Raw genomic sequence first — 25,621 nt, 5'->3', positions numbered from 1 at the left:
TGCTTGAGGTTGGATTAAAGATAATTTTTTTTTTTTGTAAATAAAAGAGTACTTGTAAAGATAAAAGATAAAAAAAAATGAAGTTATGTTTTAAAAAGAAAGTATTATATTTTTTATGAACACTAAAAATAGCAAAAATATCATACAATATTTTTTTGTGGACGTACGGAGGGAGTAGTATAATACCCCTTATTTTAAAAAAAATCATCCCTTATTCCATTTTAATAGCTCATTTTATACAATGATAAAACATGTTCTACACTAGATAAAATCATCAATTATTCTATTAAAATCCTTGTCAAGCTAAAGTGACAAACTTTTGACGGACGGAGAAAGTATTACTCCATTTAATTATCATTGTGAAAATTTTACATTAATTATTTAATTTTAATAATTGATTAATGTGAAGTTCTAAATCGTAATGCATCACATACACTCTTTGCTAGTACATATAAGATGTGTAATACCTATTGGTCGGGAAGACAAAATTTCTTCGCCCGACTGTCTTTGTTCTCTTGGAGGAATGCACGTCTCCTTTGAGGTACAACGAATTGAACTTCTGGTTTGCCCGGAAAATCCTCTACGCGTTCCACCACGTGAATGAAACGCCCTTGCTACGCAATGTGTATAACATTTGGGCCCTTTCCCAAATCACGACGCCGGAGTGCCCGGATGGCCACTTGGGGTTGGCTTCAACCCACGCACTCAACATGGCGTTTACTTTTTCTACGACTCGCCCCAATATGTTCACTTTTTTAATCTACACCACGGATGGAATCGTTGACCTCCTCAACCCACACACGAGCGATGAGATCGGTCTCATCGAAAGTGTAAGAGTGGCGCTTCTTGTTGCCTTGTAGCTCCGCCGGCACCTTCGCCTTGAACGCTCGAGCCTTCCTCCATTGTCGTGGTTGTGGCCCATCGCGCCTTCACCTTCGCCCGTGCCTTTAGTCTTGTCGTCCAAATTAATCGTCGAAAGGTCAGGATGTTAGTATGAACCGAAAAGATCACGGTCCAATTAGGAGAAAAATAATCAGAGGTATTGGAGTCATTGAGATCCATTGGAATTGAGAGAAAAAGGAGATAGAAAGAGTAGTGTGGAAGAATGAATTTGATTTGAGGTAGAAATAGATATTTATAGGAGAAGGAAAAAAAGAGGGGCAATAATGCTTGTTGAGAAAAAGAAAAGAAAAAATAAAAAAATTTAAAGGCTGAAGAGCCGTTGTAAAAGAAAAAGAAGAAAACAAAACAAAAAAAATTCTAAAATCAACAAGAATGTCGTTGAGAATTCAAAATTTAAGATTTTTTTTTTTTATATTAGACGTGTGTAGACACGTGCTCACCTAAAAGAGCGGATGAGCTCATTCAGATGAGCTGTGACTCAAGTCCCCCCGCGTGTATTGGGTGGCTCATTGCGCAAATTGACTCAAATCGGTGATAAAATCACCACTGATGTGAATGTTCTAATTTCGTAATCGTGTAAACTTTAGTTTTTAATGTGACTTTCTAAATTATTGTATCGAAACACAATCTTAACAACTCTGTCAAACATTGATTCGGATTTTCCTCAATTAAACTTACTTGCAGCATTTCAATTGATCAAGGCTTCTTCTTGTTGTTGTGTTTTTAGGGAGTTTTGGTCAAAGTCTTATTGGAGGCTACGTAGCCAATATTTTATTCAAGGAAAACTCCCTTTCAAGTAAAAAAAGTAGATAATTAAACAAGAAGGGAAATTTATTTGGGTTTATTTACGAAGTATACATCTTTTCAAACTCGACCAAGTCAAACAGTCGACAAGTTCAAAAAACTAAGGAATCCAGAAAACATCATCCCTCTAAATATACACACATAGTCGATGCACAAAACCTATTACAACCAACTGAAACCGCCATGATGGAATGCTTTCAGTTCTTTAATTTCATCATAATTCTGAAAGATTCCATAAAACTATGTGGCCAAAACTGGAGGTTGATGGCCTTAGTAGCCACACTCTCCATGATCTCTTCTTCAATCTTCTTCTTCATCTTCTCGGCCTCGTCGACCGCGCTCGTGCTCCACGACCTGCTCGTGAAGGAATCCGTGATCCCAATCTTCAGCTCCGTCATCTCCAAAATCATCAGCGACGCCACAGGCGTCACCTCCAACCTCCCACCCGGTTTCGTGCCCCTCTACTTCCTCATCACATTTCTCTCCATAACGGCCACCGTTACCGTGTCAACGCATTCTTGTAACGGTAACCGTTTATCGTTAAAAGAGCTGTCTACGAGCATCGTCAAATCGTGGACTAGGCCGTTTGTAACTGCGTTTTACACGACGGTTTCCGTCGTGGGATACGAGGCCTTGGCATTGTACATGGCGATTCCGCTGCTCACTTCTTCCCTCGTTTCCTCGAACGTGTCTTCCCGAGCGGCCGCCGTTGTCTACGGCATCGCCGCCTGCGGCTTGTATCTGTACGTGTGCGGCGTTTGGATTATGAGCTTGGTAGTTTCGGTGGCGGAGGAAGATGGTGGGATTGCTGCTATTGGGAAAGCTGCGATGATGATGAAGGGGCGGAGATGGGATGCTTTTTTGTTGAATGTTTGGATGAATTTTGTTGTATTGGTAGGTTTGATTGCGGTGTTGGGGAGTGGGGGTGGTGAGATTTGGTTGGTGAACATTTGTTGTTTGATTAGGATTTTGACGTTTGTGGCTTACACGGTTTTGTATTTTGGTGGCAAGGAATTAGGGGTTGGAGAGGAGGTTGAATTGGATGTTGAGTATGCTAAACTATCCATTACTCCACTTGTCCAACTATACTCGGGCATACAGAGATGATCTCTCCTTTACTTTTGTTGAGTATGTAATTAATCTATTTTTGTAATTGGATTTTTTTTTGTTTCATTCTCGACTATATGTGGGGATGATGTTGTAGTTATAATAATTTTGAATTTAATTTATCATTGTATTTGGCCCAACCATTGAGAGATAAAACATTGAACCAAAATATGATGATATGATGTTTCTATATAATCCTTTTTACAATTAAAATGAAGTAATATTCATTGCTTTGGCATTAAATTATATTATTGAAATATATACTTATTCGGATAACAAATTAAGTTATATAGGAAGCAGATCATTTAGATCTTCTTTTTCCAATAGTATATAGATTTAAATATAAACCACACATTCTATGTGGCGCACTGATAACGTGATACAAAACTTTCAAGGCATTCCAATGCAAAATACATAGAAAATAGTATTAATTTTAATTTGGACATTATTATTATTATTATTATTTTTTTTTTTTGCATAGTTCGCGAAATGTAACATAAATATACATATAGTTAAATACATGTTTAAACCTTCCTCGTTAATTATTAATTGAATTTAAATTAATTATATTAGCCATCGTCGCTTGTTACGGAAACGCGAATAATAAATTTAGTTTTTATTTAATTTATTATTGAAAATAGTGGTGTTGATGCCTTGTTAGTATTAATTTTATTTACACCTTTAGGTTATATAACTTTTAGCCGTGTTGAAATATAGGTTCCTTTACTTCTAGATGGAGCGAATAGTTTCATAAATAGATATTACAATAAATATGAGTGGTAGCTCATCAATATTAGTGCAGGGGTTAGATATACAGAAAAAAAAGAAGTAAATTTATCACTAATTAATCGAAAGTAGAAACTGTAAGCCTATCGAGTAAAGATAAATGGAAATCTTGAATACATGTCTCATTCAAAAACTTGAAAAAACAAAAATTGCTGGCAATTGCCCAGTCAATACTTGAAGGCGCTTAAGGACTTTGTAAGCCTGGAATAGGGCTGGAAAGATATACCGAAAACCCGGTATATCGGCCATACCGTACCGTAAAATATCGTAAAATACCGAATTTAAGGTATACCGATTTATTTGGTAAGGTATGATACCGTACCGAAGATTTACGGTAAGGTAAAGGTATGGATTTTCCAGATACCGAGGTATACCGGTGTATACCGATACCGCGGTATATACCGGAAAAATCAATAAATACCATATTAAAGGAATATACCGGAACACGGTATGATATCGTATTACTGGTATACCGAATATTACTGTATATACCGGTGATGCAGTATCATATCTTATTCTGGTATATTTTAATATTCAGTATATACCGGTAATAAGGTACAATAATATTCGGTATATACTGGTAATAAGGTACAATACCTTATTCTGATATACCGCAGTTGTCCGTATATATTGGTATACCGAAAATCGCGGTATATATCGTATCAAAATCTATAGGTTTAAAATATATAATATATATTTTTATGTTTATATTTTTAAAAATATTTATAAATTTTATAAAATGATGTATATATCTATATTATGTGAATATATACAATTGTACATGAATTTATAAATATCATCAAATGATACAAAAACAAATAAAATATAGTAGTATAAGTCATACAATAAAATAAAATTATTTATTTTGATATTATAGTATAGTTATAATATATAACTAAAATTATTGTTTTACAATAGATTATACATCTAACTTATAATAGTTACATATATAATAGCATAGTTATAATATTAGTATTATATTATAAATAATATTACATCTAACAGATAAATTATGTAACTTATAACATCTATATTATTTACTATATATTACATGAATGCATACAAGTATGCGAATATAAATATCATCAAATGATATAAAAGTGAATAAAATATAATATAGTATGTAAGTTATATAATTTAAATATGAGACTAATTATATGAAAGTATTGAATACTTGGGCACGAAATGATTGATTAATAGTGATTTTAGTTTTAAGTATATGTTCTGTCTTGGAGTCTTTGATTTCATTCAGTATGTCTTCTATTTTTTTTGATGAACTAAATATATTATATTCTCTATAGTTTAAGATTTTCTTTCTCTATATATAAAATATAATAAAAATTACACCTGATGGGTGTTAATTTACATGGATATCATTAATAATAAATGTATTACTTTTTGTTTATTTGTGATATATTTTAATTATTATGTCATTATTATATTCGTTAAATATTATTCATTATCTAAACATGTTTTAAATAAATAAGTTATCAATTTTTTACCAAATTTTTTCGATTTCGGTAATACCGATTATTTTGGCATACCGTTAAAGTGCGGTATACCGTGAAAGTACGGTATACCGAAATTCGGTAAGGTATACCGAAATAAAGGTACGGTAAAGGTTTTGTATATTCTCCATACCGTACTTAAGGTATACCGAACTAAGGTATACCGTAGGTAAAGGTAAGGTAAATGTATGAATTTTCTCCATACCGGAGGTAAAGGTAAGATATAAGGTATGGTCAATTTAATAAGGTATACCGTACCGTCCCACCCCTAGCCTGGAAATACCGTAAATAAACCGTCGGGTTTGCTTAATTTTCATTATTCAAACAGTTAAACTAATTCAATTTTATCAATATTAAAAATTACACATATATTACCAGGTCCAAGACAACATATAGAAGATTTCAAAAAATTAAAAAGAAAGAAAGAAGTCAAAGTCAATGAAAGCATTGACCCCAGCCTAGCAAATTAGTATATACAGAGTGGATGCATGAATGAAGGCAAGCCATGGATTTGTATCAAACCCTTATTGGGTTGGCAGATATTCTGAAAGCCTCCGTAAAAATTAAACTCAAAAATGCAAAGTTGATGGCTCTTCCCTTTATTTCCTCTTCAATCTTGGTCTCCTTGTTCGACCCGAATCCGATTTCCTTGGCGTGCGACATGCTCCTCAAGGAATCCTTGTTCCCCGTCGCAAGCTCCATCACCACAGATTTCATCACCAAACGCCCAGGAATCGCAGAAAACGTCCCCTACTTACTAACACTCTTTTTCGGTTTCTTTCTTTCTTATTTCATCATCTCCTTTTTCTCTATGATGGCAGCCATCGCAGTTTCAGCCGACCAAAAATTATCATTCAAGATTCTGAGATGTTGGAGGAGGCCATTTCTTACAGCATTTTACACCACGGTTTTCGCCCTAGGCTACGTTTACTCTGCCTTGTACGTGGCCACCCCTCTGCCCGTTTTTTCCGACCTCTCTAACCTCAAAGATGCTGTCTTATTCTCTGCGGCTGCCTACATTTTCTATCTCTATCTCTCAAGTGTTTGGATTCTGAGTTTAGTGGTGTCGGTGGTTGAGGAAGACGACAGCGCTGGTGGGATTGCTGCACTTGGGAAATCTGCTGAAATCATCAACGCCCACAAGATACATGCATTTTTTATCAACATTCTTGTGAATCTGATTTGTTTCGCGGTATATTTTGGCTCCAATTTGATTATCAATGTTGGAAAACATCGCATGATTTATGGGGTTTTGTTGGTGAGCTTTTCATGTTATATGAGGATTTTCACATTTGTGGCATACACCGTGTTGTATTTCCGTGCAATGGAATTGAGGCTGAGTAGTGATGTATCTTGAAATTGAAATAATTTGTATTTTATTGTAATTATTTAAATTTCTCGGATTGGATTTGGTGTTAGTATTTTATTGAGGTTGCATGATTCAACCAAATTTATAGTATGTCTGTCCAAAGATATTTTGAACTTTTGTCACATTATAGTATAGTTATGATTGAATTTGTATGGATACTTTATCAAAGTTCTTGAGGAATTTAATTTATAAACGAAATGTGTATGGCTAGCCTGCAAAACAATGATACAGTCAAAACACAAATTTATAAAAACGTTTTGTAGAAGTCGAATTTAAAAATTTTGGTCTCAGACATACTCACTCTGCCACTAGATTATGAATGAGACAGTAGTCCATTCATATTGTAATTTTCACTTTATATGTGAGAAAACTACATTACAACTTATTTCTAAAATGAAGGAAAATAAAATCCGTAAGCGTGATTGAATAATGACAGCAGGCTAATAATGCATCAGATTTCCAACACAAATGCGTCTCTTGATTTTGGTTGATATGTAAATATGCATTAAAAGGCCTGAACCGTTGAGGCCCAGTGACACTTTTAGATGTTAAGAAAAGCCCAAGTCCAGCCCCCCTCTCCAGCGACCTCCTCGCAACGCCTCCATCGCTGCCTTCTTTCTCTCTTTAATTGACCAATCTCAGCGGGATAAAATTCTCTTCTACCTCTTCACAAATCCGACCTCTCCCTCTAACTCCTTTCTATCTCCTGATCCTTATGTCGACAACAGCCCACAAGTAATTGCCGTTTCCGTCGCCTCCCTCGTCTCACAACAACAGCCGCCCGTCTCCCCTCCATCTCTCACACAGTGGCCAAGCCGAGGCTCGTCCCAATTTTGACGGGAATAGGTCAATTCCATTCTATTGTTGTTAGAGTTTTTGAATCCGACTCTACACATAATTTGTCCCTCCCCTTCCGAAGGTGATATGCACTGTTGAAATTTCCAACTTTGTAGTTGCTAAGTACTAATAATTTGGATTAAAACTTGTGAGGGATTTGAAATGTCTTTACTTGTGAGCTGTGACTTGGTTTCTGAGGTAGTTTATTTGTTGGATGTTTTCTGGAATCAAAGTTTGTGCACTTTAGTATAATGGTTATTCAGATTTTGTTTTTTAAAGAGTTTCAAGTCTAGCAATATTCCTCATTGTATTGTGGCGATGCAATTCATTTCTTTCTGACTGTAATCTTTATCATTTGGCTCAGTTATTTCCACATTTTGTTTCTCAAAATGTTATGATGTAAATTCAAGTGATTCCTTATCAGGAAAAAGATCTGAAATTAAGCTGACTTAGGTCTGTGTTAATGGAGCAATAGAATTTCTCCTTCTTGTGCATAGGATAATCAACTCTGAGCTTTAACCAAAGCTTTTTGAGAAAACCTCCATCACACTATAATGTGCTTGCACTTTCCAATTCTATGCTCAGCTTATTTTATGCATCTTCTTCACATATATTGTTAACAGAGTTTGTTTTTCTTTTTTTTTCTTTTTTTTCTTTTTTGGTGATACCTACGTGAAAACAGGTTGAGGTGTTTAACACAATGAGTGTGAGATGGCCAAGGCTTTTGACACCCACTCATCTCTCACAGCTAATACGTAGCCAGAAAAACCCATTAAAGGCTATGGATATTTTCAATGAAGCAAAGACAAGATATCCAAGTTACCGCCACAATGGTCCCGTGTATGCTACCATGATCAGAATGCTGGGGAGCTCAGGGAGATTGACTGAAATGAAAGAAATTGTTAATCAGATGAAAAGGGACTCTTGTGAGTGCCAAGATTCACTTTTTGCCGGCATAATCAGAACTTATGCCGATGCTGGTTTGTTTGATGAAGCTTTTTCTCTATTCAATAGTCTTCCTGAATTCAACTGTGTGAAATATACAGAATCTTTTAATACTCTGTTGGAGATAATGGTGAAGGAATCCAAGCTAGAAGCATGTTATCACTTTTTTGTGGAGAATTGTCATGGTTGGGAAATCAAGTCTCGAACCCGTCCCTTGAAACTGCTCATGGCTGCTCTTTGCCAGATACACCGTTCAGACCTTGCACTTCACGTATTCCAAGAAATGGGCCATCAGTGGTGCTATCGTGATAGGGATACGTATAGGATCTTGATGAAGGGTTTGTGCGAAGACGGAAGATATACTGAGGCAACTCATTTGCTGTATTCTATGTTTTGGAGGATTTCTCAGAAGGGTTGTGGTTCGGACGTGTCCATATACAGAATGCTATTGGAGTCTCTATGTGACAATGGACAGGCCGGAGAGGCTGTGGAAGTGCTCGAGAAGGTCTTGCTAAAAGGCCTTCGGGCTCCAAAAAGATACATGAAGCAGCTCGATTTAAGTGAGTTCCGCTACAGAGGTGATGTCAAAGCTTTGATCAACGAGGCTCTGATCAGAGGTGGAGTTCGAAGCTCAGATGGTTACAAGGCCATGGCTATCGACCTCTACTCAGAAGGAAACATTGCTGAAGGTGACAAGGTGCTCAGCGAAATGCACAAGAAAGGCTTCAAACCATCTTTGCCAATGTACGAGGCGAAGATAGCAGCATTATTCAACGCAGGCAAGGTGGATGAAGCAATGCACGTGGCCAGCAAGGAAATGATCGAGAATGACTGTGTTCCAACTGTGAGGTTACACAACATCGTGATAAGAGGACTCTGCAGCACGAGAGAATCAACCCGAGCTATCAGGTACTTGGAGAAGATGTCTAGACAAATTGGCTGTGTTCCTAATAAAGAGACCTACTCCTACCTTGTTGATGGATTGTGTTGTGATGGTAAATACGTCGAAGCTAGTCAGATGTTGGAGAAGATGTTGATCAACGCGCACTGGCCTGGCGAAGAAACATACAATAAGATCATCAAGGGACTTTGCTTAATGGGGGAGACATACAGAGCTGTAATGTTGCTGGAGGAGATGATTAGCCAAGCTAAAATCCCTCAACTTTCTGTTTGGTATTCATTAGTATCTTCTGTTTGTTGTGAGAGCCACCGCAGTGATGATTTGTCTGTAAAACTAGATCACTTATAGAAATGGCTTGCTTTTCTTGAAAATCATCTGCTTTTTTGTTATGTTATGTTATATTATAGTATTATGATGATTGTAGGTAGTACTATTCATATAGTGATGAAGAAGTTGAAGCATAGAAATGAAATTTGGGCTGGATTTGGTGTAGCTATGAAATATGGGACTTTTAATTATTTTAAGATGAATTGACAATCATAATTTTGGGTTCCATAAACTATAAAGGCATGAATGGTGTTTCTCATATTTCAATCATTAAATAACCGCTTCGTATATTTATAAAATTTTCATGACTACTGTAATTGAGGAAATCGACAACATCAAGAGCATATATAGAACTAGTATAATGCAATTAAATTGTGTATGTTGCATGTAAATAGTAGTAGTATTAAATTATTGACTGATACATCCGCTTTGGCCTGCGGACTGATCCACGTGTACGGTGCGGCTAGCGAACTGGACGAACCGCACCGAAATAACCGTTTAATTATTTCTCAATTAGTCCCGTTCATACTGGTGGGTAAAGATTGAAACTGAAAATACGAAGCAACAACTTTTGAATTTCACCCGCTGAAAATTTCTGATTCCGATGGCCGAGGTACATTTCTATCCTGTAAAATACCTAGTTTTACATACAAGTGTTCCTTCTTCCTCATTTTGATCTGTTAAGGATTCTCCATTTTCATCAAATGGATGCATGATGTTGCGATTACTTGGGTTCAATATCTTGATCTTCAGCAAAATGTAATGTATCGATAATGAATTGTCGCATGATTCTTGGCCGTTGAATTATTTGATGTATAATTTTGATTCTGGGTTATTTGGTTTGCTCGTCATTAAAATAAAAAATAAAAAGGTTTTAGCGTAGGTTGGTGGAAGGGATGTCGAAGTACCTTCTGCAGAATTAAGGGCTTCCTTTACTTGTATCTGTTTCTGATTAATATTCCTTTTCAGATTGAACTTAAAACCGCACCAGCTGATTTTCGATTCCCCACTACCAATCAAACCCGGCATTGTTTCACCCGTTACATTGAGTTCCATAGGTTGGTTGAATATAGTATTGCAGTGTATTTTTATTTTATTTTTCTCTTTTTCTCTAATGTTTGTTGCGATAACTTGATATGTTGTTGATTTTCTTAATGAACCAAAATGCATCATCGACTGTATTGGCTTGTATGACATCAAATGAAACAAGTGTGGAGAGCTCGCATTGGATGAGCAATGAGACGAGAATAGCCTCTGTGATTCTTATATTTCTTCGTAATCTCTACACTTACTTGGTCCCTTTTTAAGTTGTCTTATTTTGCATTGTGTTATTTTCTTATCTTGTACTCCCTCCGTCTCATTGATAATGACTCACTTTAGTTTTTCGTCTGTCCCATTGATAATGGCTTGTTCCAAAACATGGAACCACCTTCTCTCACAAAAAGTTGTATCGCTTTTATCCTTTAATCACTCTTCATCTTAATAACCGTGCCGAATAGTAATGAGCCATTATCAATGGGACGGAGGGAGTATTAGCTAAGACTTTTCTTTTTACTAATAGTAAGAAATTGTGCATTATTCTGCATTTGCATATGTGAGAATTGGAGGTATCTGATAATTATCTAGACCTTACATGAGAGATACTGAGAATTGTAGTTCATCTTCAAGTGTTCAATTAGTTCCGCTACTTACATAGGCAATTAAATGCTTAAACCATTTAAGGTCTAAGTAAGAGGGGTGGTCCCTGGTAACAGAGGGGGAAGCTTTCTCAAGTCAAGCTTAGGTAATACGGTGTTCTAAATATATGTGTAGTTGTAAAGGCTAAAGTTATTCTTTTGTGTAGTTATTTGAAATGCTAGAACTGCGACGTAAGAAGGAAGAAGATGAACAATATAAGTACAGATTTTTTGATATATTTATAGGTCTTGATATAGTGTACTATTTTTGTGTGTATTATTCCATGAACTTATTGTATATCACATTTCCAGGTGCGTTGCTGCTAAGGGTGAAGAATATAGTGACTGTGATAAGTTTGCCAAGTACTATCGTTCCCTTTGCCCTGGAGAATGGGTAAGTTTATATCGACTTCTCTTCTATGTTCTGACCATGCATGTGTTAACATGTAGATATGTGTTTAATTGTCCTTGTGATTGTATCTTACATGGAGAAGAGTTCTTGCTGATTAAATAATTAACAGTTAACTGTATAATGACTTGTGTATCTACTGTTCATACAGGTTTTTTAGCTTCAATTCATCCCTTGAATAGTAGAGAATCTTAGAATCTTGCTACTTCATGTTTATTCCTAAACATTTCCTGATATCACACTGCCATATAGGTCTGTCTTGCTTAGTTGTATGAGTTATTATTAATGTGGTCAATTGACTTGTTTCGAAAGGTGTTCTTGTAACATATTCTAAAAGCATGGACTTGCATTCAGATTGAATGATTTGAATATGTCATTGAAATCCACAGTTAGATATGCGTTTGTGGTTGTCTCAATAGGTTCATTGTATAATGGATTGGAAGGTCATGACACAGTCTGAAGTATTTTGGAGTGATTTTGATGGATTTGAATCCATTTTATGTTGAGTCGTATTACTCGTATACATCCCTCTGCTAAAAATCCTTCATTTTTTCAAATTCATCATTCAAGTTTTTCAATCAAAATGCAGCAACTCAGTATTTTACTTTTTGTGGGCATTTTGGATTCACTAGTAAAAGTCTTCTCCTCACTATTGCTTGTGGTGATTGGCAATATACCTCCGGTAATACTATGAGATTTTCATGTCTGCCTGATCTCCTGAAACTTATGCCTCTAGTGTCTCAATTTATGCTCTTCCATCGATCATATCGTTTCTCTCCTTTTGTGCATGCAGGTCGAGAAGTGGAACGAACAGAGGGAGAATGGGACATTTCCTGGGCCTCTATAGTGTTCTTGGACATCAATGCTTGGATTTGCTATTTCACCATTTGTCTGAAGCTAGTCACTAGTGTTTGATTTATAAAATCACTATAGCAAACTGAGCCTCTTCTTATTTATCTCGAACGAAGAAAATAGCCTCATGCTCCTTCCTTGCAATTAACTCTCTCTCAGTCTCATCTATGTCTGTTTCTTCCTTTGATTCTAATGATAAATAAAGCCGCATTTGGTTGTCACAATCACCAATGTCAGCTGGCCGAATGGGTCAGAGGAAATATCTGATTTTGAAAACGATATCTAAATAAATTTCTGAAGATGATAACATGCTGCAATTCTATTTGTTAATAGCTTCTCCGTCTAATTTAATTAAGTAATACAGTGTCAGATTAATAAGTATACTGATTAAAAAGGATTGTTTGACTAGTAATGTGCGCGGTATTAGATAAAAAAAAACATTATTGTGTATTGATTCTCGGAGATAAATAAATACTAATATTCTCCACTTTTGAGTTTTAATAGAATTTATTAGTACAATAATTATAGCTCTGTAACTTTGACCAATATACCTTTATGTATATATACTACATTAATGATAAAGAGAAAATCGAAATCTTTGTCTTTGGGAAGTCCGTTAGAACTAAGAACCTCGTCAAATATGTGACCCATTCTTCCAACAATTTAAACTTATTCAGAACTATAGAAATCGATGGGCTCAATCAATTGTCTCAATTAAAATTTGAATAGAAAATGAAAATAATCAATGAAATCAGAATTTATCGGCCCCTTCAATTTGATTGGAAAATTTTTAAATCCAAACGGCAAAGTTTTATATATATATAAAAAAATCTTCTAAAACTACAATGTGGTTTGTCATAATATCCAACAGTTTGATCTCTATGCCTGAGAACATTCGAGGCAAATTCATATGCAAATGTGAAAGGAAAATTAATAATAATAATAATAATAATATACGGTAACGCGGGGATGACCTATTCTGTTCACATGTCAAAGTCCTAAATACAAAATAAAGGCCACGTGTGACAACTTGCCTTCCAGCCTAAGAATTTCCTTTTACTTAGCTCTCAAAAAAAAAAATAATAATTTCCTTTTACTTAAATCACATTTTACAAGACTCGGTCGGAATATTAATATTTATTCGATGGCACTTCACTCAACTTACTTTTTTTTTATAGGAGAGTAAATTATAATGAAAAAATATATAAATTTAGAGTATTTATTATTCTCTTCGTCTTGATTAATTTGAGACAAAAAAAATTCAACACAATATTTAAAAAATTAATATTTCCTCCGTCTCATTAATAATGATTCTCTTTTTTTTTGTATGTCCTATTAATAATGGCCCATTTCATAAAAGAAAATTACTATCTCACACATAAAGTTGTGGACCCTATTTAGTGAGACGGATGGAGTACTATTTACTATTTCAAGTGTGATAAATAATAAAGTGAAAAAATAATTAAAATTTTATTGTGTGAAAAGGTGTGATAGGTAATAAATTGAAAAAGTGATTAAAATTTCCATATAAGGAAATGTATCAATCATTTTATTACTTTATTCATAATATTATTGTAACTAAATATATATACAACAAAAAATACTTTTTTCATCCTAAAAAAATTGACTAAAATTATTATGTTAGAATGTCCACAAAAAATAGTCTTAATTTCTTAGGACATTTACTTTGCATGATTGATTATATGCATGATTTGAGTATTTTTATTTTCAAGAGTGGGATAAGAATCAAGCAAAACTAGCTTGAATGATAGAAATAATTAAGTATTTTGAGATATCTCAAAGTTGCAATCCATAAAAGTAAATAAAAGATTAATTTTACTATTTTTATCTATTAAGATTAATATTCCAGAGTTCACGTCCCCCTTACTGCTAAAATATGATATCTGTAATTTATGAAATTTAAGAAAATTAAGGAGTTGATATTTTTTTTTCTCAAAAAGTTATAATCAGAAACTATTTTATGTTGAATATTATATTTATGAATTGATGTTTATTAATACGTAAAACGTTCAGCCGTTCAAATGGTCTAACAATTTAGTACTCCTATTTCTAAATAAAGATCTCACATCTTATAAATGAGCATCTCAAATAAACTTGCCACAACCCCCTCAATTTAGTACTCCTATTTCTAAATACGTAAAACGTTATTCCGTGTCCGTAACGACCGCCGTTTTACAGCCTCAGGTACTGCTAAGCAATTTTTATTAATTTTTTTAGCCTTCAATTAATATTCTATTTGTACAAAAAAAAATGATCACATTCTAAACGTCATAAATTTTAATAAAATATAAATAAAATTATTATTAAAATAAGAGTCATTTTAAATGTGAGTAACTAATTTTTTCATAAAAACCTAAATCCAATAGAAAATAAAATACAAAACTTCAATTATATAAAAAAAGATAAATATCATGAAAATCCATGAATTATACTCACTTTATCAAAAATACCCTGAAACTTTTGAAATGTTTTTTAAACCCTCAAACTATCAGTTTTTTTTTATCAAATATATCCTGTATCTATGTTTCGATTACCAGAAACGTGATGTGGCTCGCCGGATGTCACAATGTAATCTATATTCTATTTTTTTTAAAATGACATTGTAGTGACCCAAAATTTTCAACTACAAATAAATTTATTTATTTTTCCTTAAATTATTTTTCCGTTAATTAAATTTTTAAGTCTTATAAGTCGCGCCTAGTTATTGCATGAGCATGAGCATTTAATCACTTCAAGCATTTATTATTATTATTATTATTATTATTATTATTATTATTATTATTATTATTATTATTATTATTATTATTATTATTATCATCATTATTATTATTATTATTACTATTATTATTATTATTATTATTATTATTATTATTATTATTATTATTATTATTATTATTATTATTGCATTTATTATTTTAAGTAAGATTTACCCTAATTCATATTTCCTTTGTTACTAAATCAAAATTATGGAAAGATTTTTCTTGATTGATTTCTCTACCAAAAATAAATCCCTAGCTCCTAGTATAAATAGTACATCTTTTCATTCTTTTTCTCACACCAATTTCCGTCTTCTCTGGAAATCCTCTCTGCTTACTCCCTCTCACTTTTTCGACAACTGTGAGTGTGCAACAATTGTCCTTTTCTTTTTTTTCCTATCTCCTTTAATATTTATATATACGAGTGTAGTTTGATGCATATAAGGTTACGTATATGAGTGTGTTATTCTCTTTTATTATTTTAACTTATGGCCCACCTTTTCATTTGTTTTTTTTATAAAGTTGTAGTTACTCATATATAGGTATGCATATATATATATATATATATAGGATTGATGTGCAGAGACTTCTTTTCTTTTGAGAAGCTATATATATATATATATATATATATATATTGAGTTTTTAAGGGGATGACATGTGTTTGCTTAAAAGTGTTTTCAATGCAGTTTATGTTCCAATATGTATTATATACGTGTACATATATACGTTAGCTAATTAGATGATTTTACTTAAGATTTATAAGGTTGATGAATCATTATATATGTTCTCTATATATATATATATTATTGAAATCTGTATAATAATATTTGTTTCCAACTTGCGTTCCGCCTATGTATATATGTGTTCTTAATTTTTATCTATGGTTAAGTATTCTAATTTTATTTATTTAAATAATAATTATTATATTCTTTCTCGGTTATTTATGTTAGTAAGTTGAAATTATTATTATTTTATCAAATACGTATTGTAAATATTGTATATATTTTTTTGATTAGTAAATTATTAGTAATAATAGACAAAGAGTTTATTTACAAATTCATCTTCATGTGCATTCATTGTTTAAGCATATTTTTAATTATGATTTCATAATTCATTTTAGGAACGGCGCGCGAGACTTAATTACTTAATTGCAAGATTTATTGATCAAGAAAGGTTAAGGTGGGGTTATAACGTTGCATTTAACATTTATCCTTATTATACGTTTTACTCAATTTATATGTGTGAGAAGCAGGCAGAGCCTCCGGGCTATGAGACAGAAAGTTATAACCTACGGGTTATATGAGACAGAAAGTTATAGCCTACGGGTTATATGAGACAGAAAGTTATAGCCTACGGGCTATATGAGACAGAAAGTTATATAGCCTTCGGGCTAAGAGACAGAAAGTTATTGCTTTCGGGCAATATGAAAGAGCAGACAGTTTTCTTTGCACTTATATTTTGTTGTGATTCTTATAATATGGATAAATGCACCCCACTGAGTTTATTGTACTCACCCCAAAACAATATCTTTTTCAGGAGATGACTCGGGCGATGAGAGGCGGGGCGAGTGATGGTCAAGATAAAGAAGAAATAATGTTTTATTTTCAATTGGAATAAAGACTCAGTTTATGATGTTTATTTACTTTTCTCAGTTGGATTTGAGTTTTAGTTATTTAAGTATTGAAATCTTATTATTTTTATTTAAAGTGCATTTTATTATTTTAAAGAAAATTGGGGTGTGACAGACATGGAAAAAACGACTTCGTTTCGCACCATATTCTATCGTATTTATTCATAATTCTAGGTTATTAGCATGAATTTCAAACACGATAGAAGTGAATTTTAAATTTCATAGTGAATTTTTTTATAAATGATATGGTACGAAACGACGTTTTTGTCATTGCATTTAAAAAAATAGAATATAAATTACATTGTGGCATCTGACGAGCTATATCACCTTCTTGGTGACCGAAAAATAGATATGGGGTATATTTAATAAAAACCTGATAGTTTGAAAATTTAGAAAATATTTTGAGAATTTTAGAATATTTTTGATAAAGCCGTGTACTTCGAAAGTTTTGATGATATTTATCTTAAAAAGGATGACTGAAATCCCATTATCAAAATACGAGAAAAGGAAAGTGAAAAATGAAAATAGACGGCGTGAGAAATAAAAGCCGTCGCGCTTTGCTACACGAATCGTTGACCGCTACATGCCACCAAAGCTGGGGCCCAGAGTATCCGTTAGTTTAAAGTGAAAAGCTTTTATCTATCACAATTTGCCGAAACAATTTCTATCTTCGCGTCGCTGCGGTAAGAGAGACAGCGAGTATAGCTATTAAACGCTACTCTCAAAATTGTACACGACACCTCCCCACTCGCCAACGCGTTGCTTCATGTCAGTTTCCAATTTCTGTATCCGATTCCTTCCAAACTCTTCCCTATAAAAATCCCAAATCTTATCGGTTTCAAATTCACTGGCATTCATTTCTTCTGCATTCACCAGCTCATTTAACTCATCAAATCTCGATTAATTTGGTAGAGAAACAAAAAGAGAGAGACAAAATGCGCGTGAGCAACAATCTGGTAGGAATTCTGAACTTCGTGACGCTACTGCTTTCGATTCCGATAATCGGCGGCGGGATATGGCTGTCGAAGCAGGCGGACACGGATTGCGAGCGATTCCTGGACACGCCGGTGATCGTGCTGGGGGTGTTCGTGCTGCTCGTGTCTATCGCGGGGCTGGTGGGGTCCTGCTGCCGCGTCACGTGGCTGCTGTGGGTGTACCTGCTCGTGATGTTTCTGTTGATCCTGCTGCTCTTCTGCTTCACGATCTTCGCTTTCGTCGTCACGAATAAGGGCGCCGGGAAGGCTGTTTCCGACAGAGGATACAAGGAGTACAGGCTTGGGGATTACTCCAATTGGTTGCAGAAGAGGGTCAACGGTAACTGGGGTAAGATTAGGAGTTGTTTGGAGGATAGTAAGGTTTGCCAGAAGCTGCTTGCAGCTGGGTCAACTCCAGTCACTGAGTTTTATAAGGAGCATCTCTCTGCGCTTCAGGTAACATTTCTCTCTCTGTATGTGGATCTATTGATGACTGTCGCAATTGAGTCGGCCATTTCATCATACAGTTGAGATGCACGATTTAGATTTTTGTTCATATTTTGGGAGGCTACGCCTTTATTTGTTAGTGAATACTGAGGATGATGAATCTCAGACAGTTTTAGATCTGGAGTAGTCTATTTGCGTCATGGTAATATTTCGCCAAATTTAATCTGTGATGCGGGTAAAATTTTTGTTAAAGTGCGTTGTTTTTGTGATTCGCATGGAGTATGATGAAATTGTGAATCGTGGAATTATATTCGAGAAATCACTTATGATTGTTTGACCTATGCTTCATTATTGATGGAGGGGGCCAACTTTTCTGAAATTATAGCAAATTGAAATACAGTAGACTTGATCAACTACTTTTTCTTTTCCCCCTATTTCTCTTAAAAAGATGGGTGCCTTTAGCATTAGAAAAAGTTTCCATCTCGCATAAAGTTGCGATATTTTTCGAATATTCTGGTTTGGTGTTTTCCCTTTTGATCTAGCAGCTGGATTCATATTCAATACGAATGGACAAAAATGTATGTAGCTAGTGAATTATCGATTGTCTTTGTATTGAGATTACATTCTTGTTGCTTTATTTTATTCCCATTTGGTTTGAGTGAGTGATTGACGATAGTGATGCCCCTTTGGTTTCAGTCTGGTTGCTGTAAGCCATCAGACGACTGCAACTTCCAATATATCAGCCCAACAAACTGGACTTCTAGCGCAACTCCCACATCCCCGAATCCAGACTGCGCTAAATGGAGCAACGAGCCAAACAAATTGTGCTACGAGTGCGACTCATGCAAGGCCGGGCTGCTGGATAACATCAAGAGTGACTGGAAGAAGGTGGCTGTGATCAACATAGTCTTCCTTGTGTTCCTCGTCATCGTCTACACGGTGGGATGCTGCGCCTTCAGGAACAACAGGGAAGACCACTCTTGGAAACGATACCCTTGAATTGATTCTTCAAGGTATCGAATGTAGGTATAGTATCGTCGGGGGCTGCTTTGTTTCCAACCTCTCTTCTCATTTCTTGCACCTTACATATCATCAGCCTGTTTCTGCTGGTTTTCTTTGGTGTACAGTGCATTTTTTGTTTCTTTGGCTTTTATATAACCCTTCCCTTTCTAGACCATGTTACTATGTTGATACTATTTTATTACCTATTATTTTTGTGACTTCATTCTATACAAATCTAGCATTATGCAGAAGTGTGCTTGTTATTGATATATAGTAGTATTACCTATTATTTTTGTGACTTCATTGTGCACAGTTAAATTTTGCAACCTGTTTTATGTGTCCTTTTTTGGTACAGGCTGGAAGAGGCTTATTTAAGAAATATTAGTCGTTATTTCTTATTTTACTTATGCCCACAAAAGATCATATAATACGAGACTGGTTGTGAAAAAGTTATAGTTGTGTAAGGTTGTGTGGAATTGTAATAGAGGAATGGTCGTCTAATCACGTTACACAGTTGTCAAGTGTGGTAGGTTAAGGATATACATATACATATATATATATGGATAGATCTATGGTCATAAATTTAATAAATAGTTTTGAGTAATATGTTGGCATAACATAATAAAAGTTGATGGTGAAAAAGGAAAAGATAATGGATGAACTGATGTGGGTGCACCTACCTTGACTATAGTAATTTGGAACGAGGCCTACGTACAAAATTGTTTCGAAGGTGCTGGTGAACAGGCTGAGGCCGGTGTTGGCGCGTGTTATTGACCAAGCACAGAGTGCTTTCCTTAGAGGAAGACTTATCACTGATAACGTGTTGATTAGTTTCGAATGTCAACACTGGATTCGAAACAGGAAGAACGGAAAAAAAGGTTTTGCGGCTTTAAAAATGGACATGAGTAAAGCTTTTGACCGGGTGGAGTGGAACTACTTAGAGGCAATGATGGAGCAATTGGGACTTCCGAATGAGATGAGCAAGCTTATTATGAGATGTGTGAGATCTGTTTCTTTCTCTTTTCTCCTCAATCGGGATGTGTATGGAGAAGTGAGGCCTTCCATAGGTTTGAGGCAAGGTGACCCACTTTCACCCTTTCTTTTTGTGATCTGCGCTCAGGGGTTCTCTTCTCTTTTTAATCACTTTGAGAGGAGGCGGCAGATTTGTGGAGTTCCGTTGATTCCCAACAGTCCGAGCATTACCCATTTATTCTTTGCAGATGATAGTCTCATCTTCTTTCAAGCCGACGGACATGAGGCAGCTCAGATTAAGAGTATCATTACTTGCTATCAACAAGCTTCTGGCCAATTGATCAATATGGATAAATCATCCATAACTTACAGCCCCAACACTTCTGACAAGGCGGAGAAGTCTGTTTTTAACTTTTTGCAGGTGAGGCCAGGAGCTGGAATCCAGAAATATCTTGGATTACCTTCTTTCTCGCTTCGCCAAAAGCGTTTACAGTTTGGGTATCTTAGAGAAAGAGTGGAGAAAAAGTTACAATGCTGGAACCAAAGAGAATTCTCAACCGGAGGTAAAGAGGTACTTATCAAGGCGGTGATCCAAGCTGTGCCGACATATGCTATGCAATGTTTTCGGATTCCAGACTCCATTTCTGAGGAAATTCATAAACTTTGCGCTGGATTCTGGTGGGGTGATAAGGAGGATAAGAGGCGGATTCATTGGAAAAAATGGCAGGATTTGTGTGCCCCGAAAGAGAGAGGCGGAATGGGTTTTCGGGATTTGAAAAGCTTCAACCGGGCCCTCTTGGCTAAGCAAGCATGGCGTATTCTCTCGAAGCCTGATTCCTTGGTTGCTCGGGTGTTCAAAGCTAGGTACTTTAAGGAGGGAAATTTTTTACAAGCCAAAGTTTCGTCATCTGCTTCTTTTGTTTGGAGGTCAATTGCATGGAGTAGGCCCCTCATTGAGAAAGGATTACTGTGGAAGGTTGGCAATGGTAAATCGATTAGGGTGATTTCTGAACCTTGGATCCGTGACATGCATGAGCTGCGAGTGCAAGGCAAGGACCAATCTTGCCTGGCTAATTGTGTGGTGGCTGACTTGATCGACTCGAATGGAGATTGGAATGAGAAGATTCTTGAGGATAATTTTTTGCCCCATGAGGTTGCTGCCATTAAACGCACGCCGATCGCTGAGCATGGCGAGGAAGACAAGATGGGCTGGAGGTTTGATGAAAAAATGGAGTTCTCGGTGAAGTCGGCGTATCTTTTGGCCTCGGGATTTTATCTTCAACACCCTCATAACAGCTCGGGAGATAAAAAATGGTGGAGTAGACTTGTTTGGAACATCAATATCCCGCCAAAAGTTAAGATTTTTCTGTGGAGAACAATGAATAATATCATTCCGACGGAAGCCAACCTTAGAGCTCACCACGTTCCTGTTGACGGAGTGTGTCAGTCTTGTGGAGACAGATGGGGCGCGACCGAGCATGTTTTGCTGTTCTGCCCATTGGTTCGAGTGATCTGGAAGAACTCGAGGGTTTGGAGACTTCTTAAATCTGCTTTTGGCCTTTCTTTGAGGGATATCGCTGAACTGATTTGGAGAGAAGGAGAAGGTGATGATTATGAGATCTGGTGCATTCTTCTTTGGCAGACTTGGAGCTATATTTGTAAAGTCAAACACGGTGAAAAACATAAGGAAGAAGCCCCGAATGAAGAAGCTAGCATGGCCTTCTTAGCAGCTTTTGCAGCGGCAAAACTCTCCTTTTCGGTGGAACAGGTTATGGGACTGAAATTGGGCAAGAGAATTTGGGAACGACCAAAGAAAGAGCAGTTCAGAGTGGATGTCGACTCTATGTTCGATAGAGATAGGAATGTGTTTGGTGCAGGTGTGATCATTCGGGACCATGAGGGCCGCATGTTGGTGGCAGCTTCGAAGAGATTCAAAACCATGTCCAGTCCACTCATCAGTGAGCTCATGGCGGTTGTTCAAGGGATCATCACGAGCACGGAGCATAATATCACGCCTTTTGAAATCTTTACTGACTCAATGCTCGCTGCTAGAGTTATGGCTAACGAAGATGAAGAGGAAAATTTGCTTCCTCAAGATATCTGCGAGATCTTGCAGCTCGCTAGAGAGAATAGCCTTATCCGCGTGAGTCACATGTTTCGTGAGACAAATAGCGCTGCGCATTGCCTCGCCCAGTTTTCGCTTTCTTGTCCGGATTATGTTGTATGGACATCTTCTTTCCCTAGCTGGCTTACGGCTATTGTTTTGGCAGATTTGAAGTAATATGATGGTTTGGTTTCAAAAAAAAAAAAAAACACTTGTTTCTTTTGTCAACGTCAAGGTTTATAATGATGTGGCCTGATTTTTGTCGAGGATTAAATTGAAAATTGCGTAACAAATTCTAACATTCAGTATTAGTGATTATCTACAATTTTTTCATATGTACACTCAACCACAAATTTTATATATAAACAATCACGCATGTTTTGTTTAAGCAAAACTCAAGTGTTTTTCCAAGAATTTTTTTTTGAAAATTGGATCTCATCTTCTAAATTTTGACACAGTTATGACGGTAGATATTTCATTCCAAATTTAACTGTCGGATCGCATCCTCCAAAATATCAAAAAAACAAGGCTAAATATGAAGCCGTGTTGTAAAGAATTTAGTCTACAAATTAAACACATTTTTAATACTTTAGAAGATGTAATCCAGCAGTTCAAATTATTTGGAATAAAAGATCTGCTGGTCATAACTGAATGTAATACTATTAAATTTTGGAATCTCCATTACATTTTATTGCTCCAAACGATCTTGAAGGACCAAGTTCATACAAAAGCATAACCAAGAGGCTATATATATGTGAACAAAGCAACACGGCTATAACATTCTAAAACATGCCCAACACACACATTCAAAACACGACAATATCATCTTTACTGTAACACATGTAAGTTAATTACTGAATATCATATTTAAGAATTTGTTTTAGAGCCTTTCTTAATTATAAAAGCCACATTTAGTTTCAAATTAGTTCATCCAGATCGAAATGATTCAAGAGATTTAAAGCCTATTCCATATTTAGGTGTGTTTGTTTTGAGGTATAAGGAATCATCTTATATCTCGTTTGCTTTGACATAATAAAAGATCCGGGTGGATTATATAAATTTTCGGGCAGCACTTTTTTCCTTGGAAAAATGATAATTTTATACCTAAGGGAGGGTGATATAATTTTATACCACCTTATGAGGAGTTGATAAATATATTATCATCTAAACCAAACAAGATATTAAAAATATGGTCCCCACTTAAGTGATAAATTTATACCTTATTATATTATCCCTCTATTTAGAGGAGTATGTTTAGTTTGACAATAATCAAGGGAATGGGAAAAGAAAACTTTAATATCTAATTATAAGTTAGTAAACAGTTTTGGGTTCAGGCCAAGATGTAAGACTTGAGAGGCCAAAATGTCATTGGGCATTCTCGGCCCATGCTAGATGTTTTTTTTTTCAACGATGATGATAAATAAGTATTGAATTTCGGACATCATTGGGTAACCCATTTAGGACAAGGAGGAAAAGAAGGTATAATTTTTTTACGGGCAAATTGCATGGAAATACCCCACTTTAATCAAATTTTGATTTTTTGACAATCTTTTTAATTGTTGCAAAAAAATTAACGAGCTTTCAATTTGTTGCAATGTCCGTCCGGAGAAATTTTTCAGCCAAATTAAATCTGAGTTGGCAGTCGGAATGCCAACGTGGCATCAGAAATGCCAAATCATACCCACCCTCCCCTCCCACGTCACCGGGCAAATTGCATGAAAATACCCCACTTTAATCAAAATTTGATTTTTTGACAATCTTTTTAATTGTTGCAAAAAAATTAATGAGCTTTCAATTTGTTGCAATGTCCGTCCGGATAAATTTTTCGGCCAAATTAAATTTGAGTTGGCAGCCGAAATGCCAACGTGACATCAGAAATGCTAAATCACATCCATCCTCCCCTCCCACGTCACCCTCTCTCTCTCTCTCTTCTTCCATCCCCTTTCCCCCTCTCCCTATTGGCTCTCTCTCTCTTCCCCCGGAAAACGTCGATCATCTTCCCCCTGCGCAGACCCCTCCCTCTCCTCCACCCCGACGCCGCCGCATCTTTCTCCAGCTAGTGAATCCTCCCCTTCCTCCACCCCTCCGAAGCCGCTAGTGTTGGCTCAAATTGGTCGCCACTCTCTCTCCCATCTCTCACTCCGTTGCGGCCTCCCTTTTCTTCACCAAATCCGCCCAGATTCTTGGGTCTCCCCGCTCAAAATGATGAGGATTTGCAGGGGCGCGAAAATTATGGGAAAAGAGGCGGAGGTTGATGAAGGAGGAGGAAGGTTTGAAGGGGCGCGAGGCGGCGGAAATCGTGGGGGAAGAGGGATGGCGACGGAGGTCGATGAAGGAGGGTGAGGGTTTGCTGCCCCGTGAAGGAGAAACAGGGTGGAGAGAGAGAGAAATGGTGACGTGGGAGAGAGAGTGACGTGGGAGGGGAGGGTGAGTGTGATTTGGCATTTCTGATGCCACATTGGCATTCTGGCTGTCAACTCAAATTTAATTTGACCGAAAAATTTCCCCGGACGGACATTGCAACAAATTGAAAGCTCGTTAATTTTTTTGCTACAATTAAAAAGATTGTCAAAAATTCAAATTTTGATTAAAGTGGGGTATTTTCATGCAATTTGCCCAGTGATGTGGGAGGGGAGGGTGGGTGTGATTTGGCATTTCTGATGCCACGTTGGCATTCCGGCTGCCAACTCAGATTTAATTTGACCGGAAAATTTAACGGGTCGGACATTGCAACAAATTGAAAGGTAGTTGAAATTTTTGCTACAAAAAAAAAGATTGTCAAAAAACCAGAATTTGGTATAAAGTGGGGTATTTTCATGCAATTTGCCCTTTTTTTACACATTCCAGATATACATTTATGGAATGCTATAAGTTCTTAATTCATTCTAGATATAGACATTTATGGAATGCTGTAAGGTAAATATAATTAAGATTAAATTGAACTAATTTATCGTTGATGTGCGTTCTAATATGGCCTAGAAAGAGGATAATGATATAAACTTTTTATGTATTCTAGGTTTGGAGATTTTATATGTCATAACTTTAATGTAAGTTATGTTTTGGTTCACGGATCATATAAAATACCTTATATTTTTTGCACCAAACTATATTTTTATAAATTAACCAAACAATGTAATCAATCTATTATATTATAATAAATTATTATCTTCGTTATATTCCTTTCAATTTCATAATTTATACTGTTAATTTCACTATTATATTATAATTTTAGATACTCTAGCTAATATATTATAATCTAAATTTTAACGAATTAATAATTAGTTTTAATTA

General features: G+C 35.6%; 5 protein-coding genes across 9 annotated transcripts; all 5 read left to right on the top strand.

The window, feature by feature from the left end:
- Positions 1-1,638: 1,638 nt before the first annotated feature.
- Positions 1,639-2,993, top strand: LOC131005020 (uncharacterized). Its single transcript, XM_057931807.1, has one exon. It carries the CDS (start codon positions 1,891-1,893, stop codon positions 2,812-2,814), a length of 924 nt encoding a protein of 307 aa, XP_057787790.1. The 5' UTR covers positions 1,639-1,890; the 3' UTR covers positions 2,815-2,993.
- A 2,620-nt stretch (positions 2,994-5,613) lies between these two features.
- LOC131011519 (uncharacterized) lies at positions 5,614-6,465 on the top strand. The gene has a single exon (XM_057939303.1). It carries the CDS (start codon positions 5,614-5,616, stop codon positions 6,463-6,465), a length of 852 nt encoding a protein of 283 aa, XP_057795286.1.
- Positions 6,466-6,993: 528 nt separating this feature from the next.
- On the top strand, positions 6,994-9,531 carry LOC131005018 (pentatricopeptide repeat-containing protein At1g05600). 2 transcript variants are annotated; one of them, XM_057931802.1, is made up of 2 exons: positions 6,994-7,323; positions 7,997-9,531. In XM_057931802.1, the coding sequence occupies exon 2, from the start codon at positions 8,015-8,017 to the stop codon at positions 9,506-9,508; it is 1,494 nt and encodes a 497-aa protein (XP_057787785.1). In that variant the 5' UTR covers positions 6,994-7,323; positions 7,997-8,014; the 3' UTR covers positions 9,509-9,531. The 2 variants fall into 2 exon arrangements, with proteins under 2 accessions (XP_057787785.1, XP_057787784.1); XM_057931801.1 differs by having other exon boundaries at positions 6,994-7,396.
- A 373-nt stretch (positions 9,532-9,904) lies between these two features.
- On the top strand, positions 9,905-12,648 carry LOC131005019 (cytochrome c oxidase subunit 6b-2-like). 4 transcript variants are annotated; one of them, XM_057931804.1, is made up of 5 exons: positions 9,921-10,100; positions 10,457-10,545; positions 10,698-10,762; positions 11,476-11,557; positions 12,366-12,648. In XM_057931804.1, the coding sequence occupies exons 1-5, from the start codon at positions 10,092-10,094 to the stop codon at positions 12,478-12,480; spliced, it is 360 nt and encodes a 119-aa protein (XP_057787787.1). In that variant the 5' UTR covers positions 9,921-10,091; the 3' UTR covers positions 12,481-12,648. The 4 variants fall into 4 exon arrangements, with proteins under 4 accessions (XP_057787789.1, XP_057787787.1, XP_057787786.1 ...); XM_057931803.1 differs by lacking the exon at positions 9,921-10,100 and adding an exon at positions 10,107-10,246; XM_057931806.1 differs by lacking the exon at positions 10,698-10,762 and having other exon boundaries at positions 9,905-10,100.
- A 4,682-nt stretch (positions 12,649-17,330) lies between these two features.
- Positions 17,331-19,552, top strand: LOC131005017 (tetraspanin-8-like). The gene is made up of 2 exons (XM_057931800.1): positions 17,331-18,261; positions 18,949-19,552. Exons 1-2 carry the CDS (start codon positions 17,767-17,769, stop codon positions 19,249-19,251), a joined length of 798 nt encoding a protein of 265 aa, XP_057787783.1. The 5' UTR covers positions 17,331-17,766; the 3' UTR covers positions 19,252-19,552.
- Positions 19,553-25,621: the final 6,069 nt, after the last annotated feature.

Source organism: Salvia miltiorrhiza, chromosome 1 (assembly GCF_028751815.1).
Source record: "Salvia miltiorrhiza cultivar Shanhuang (shh) chromosome 1, IMPLAD_Smil_shh, whole genome shotgun sequence".
NCBI classification, from domain to species: Eukaryota; Viridiplantae; Streptophyta; class Magnoliopsida; order Lamiales; family Lamiaceae; genus Salvia; species Salvia miltiorrhiza.
This window is presented reverse-complemented; position numbering and strand designations above follow the sequence as displayed.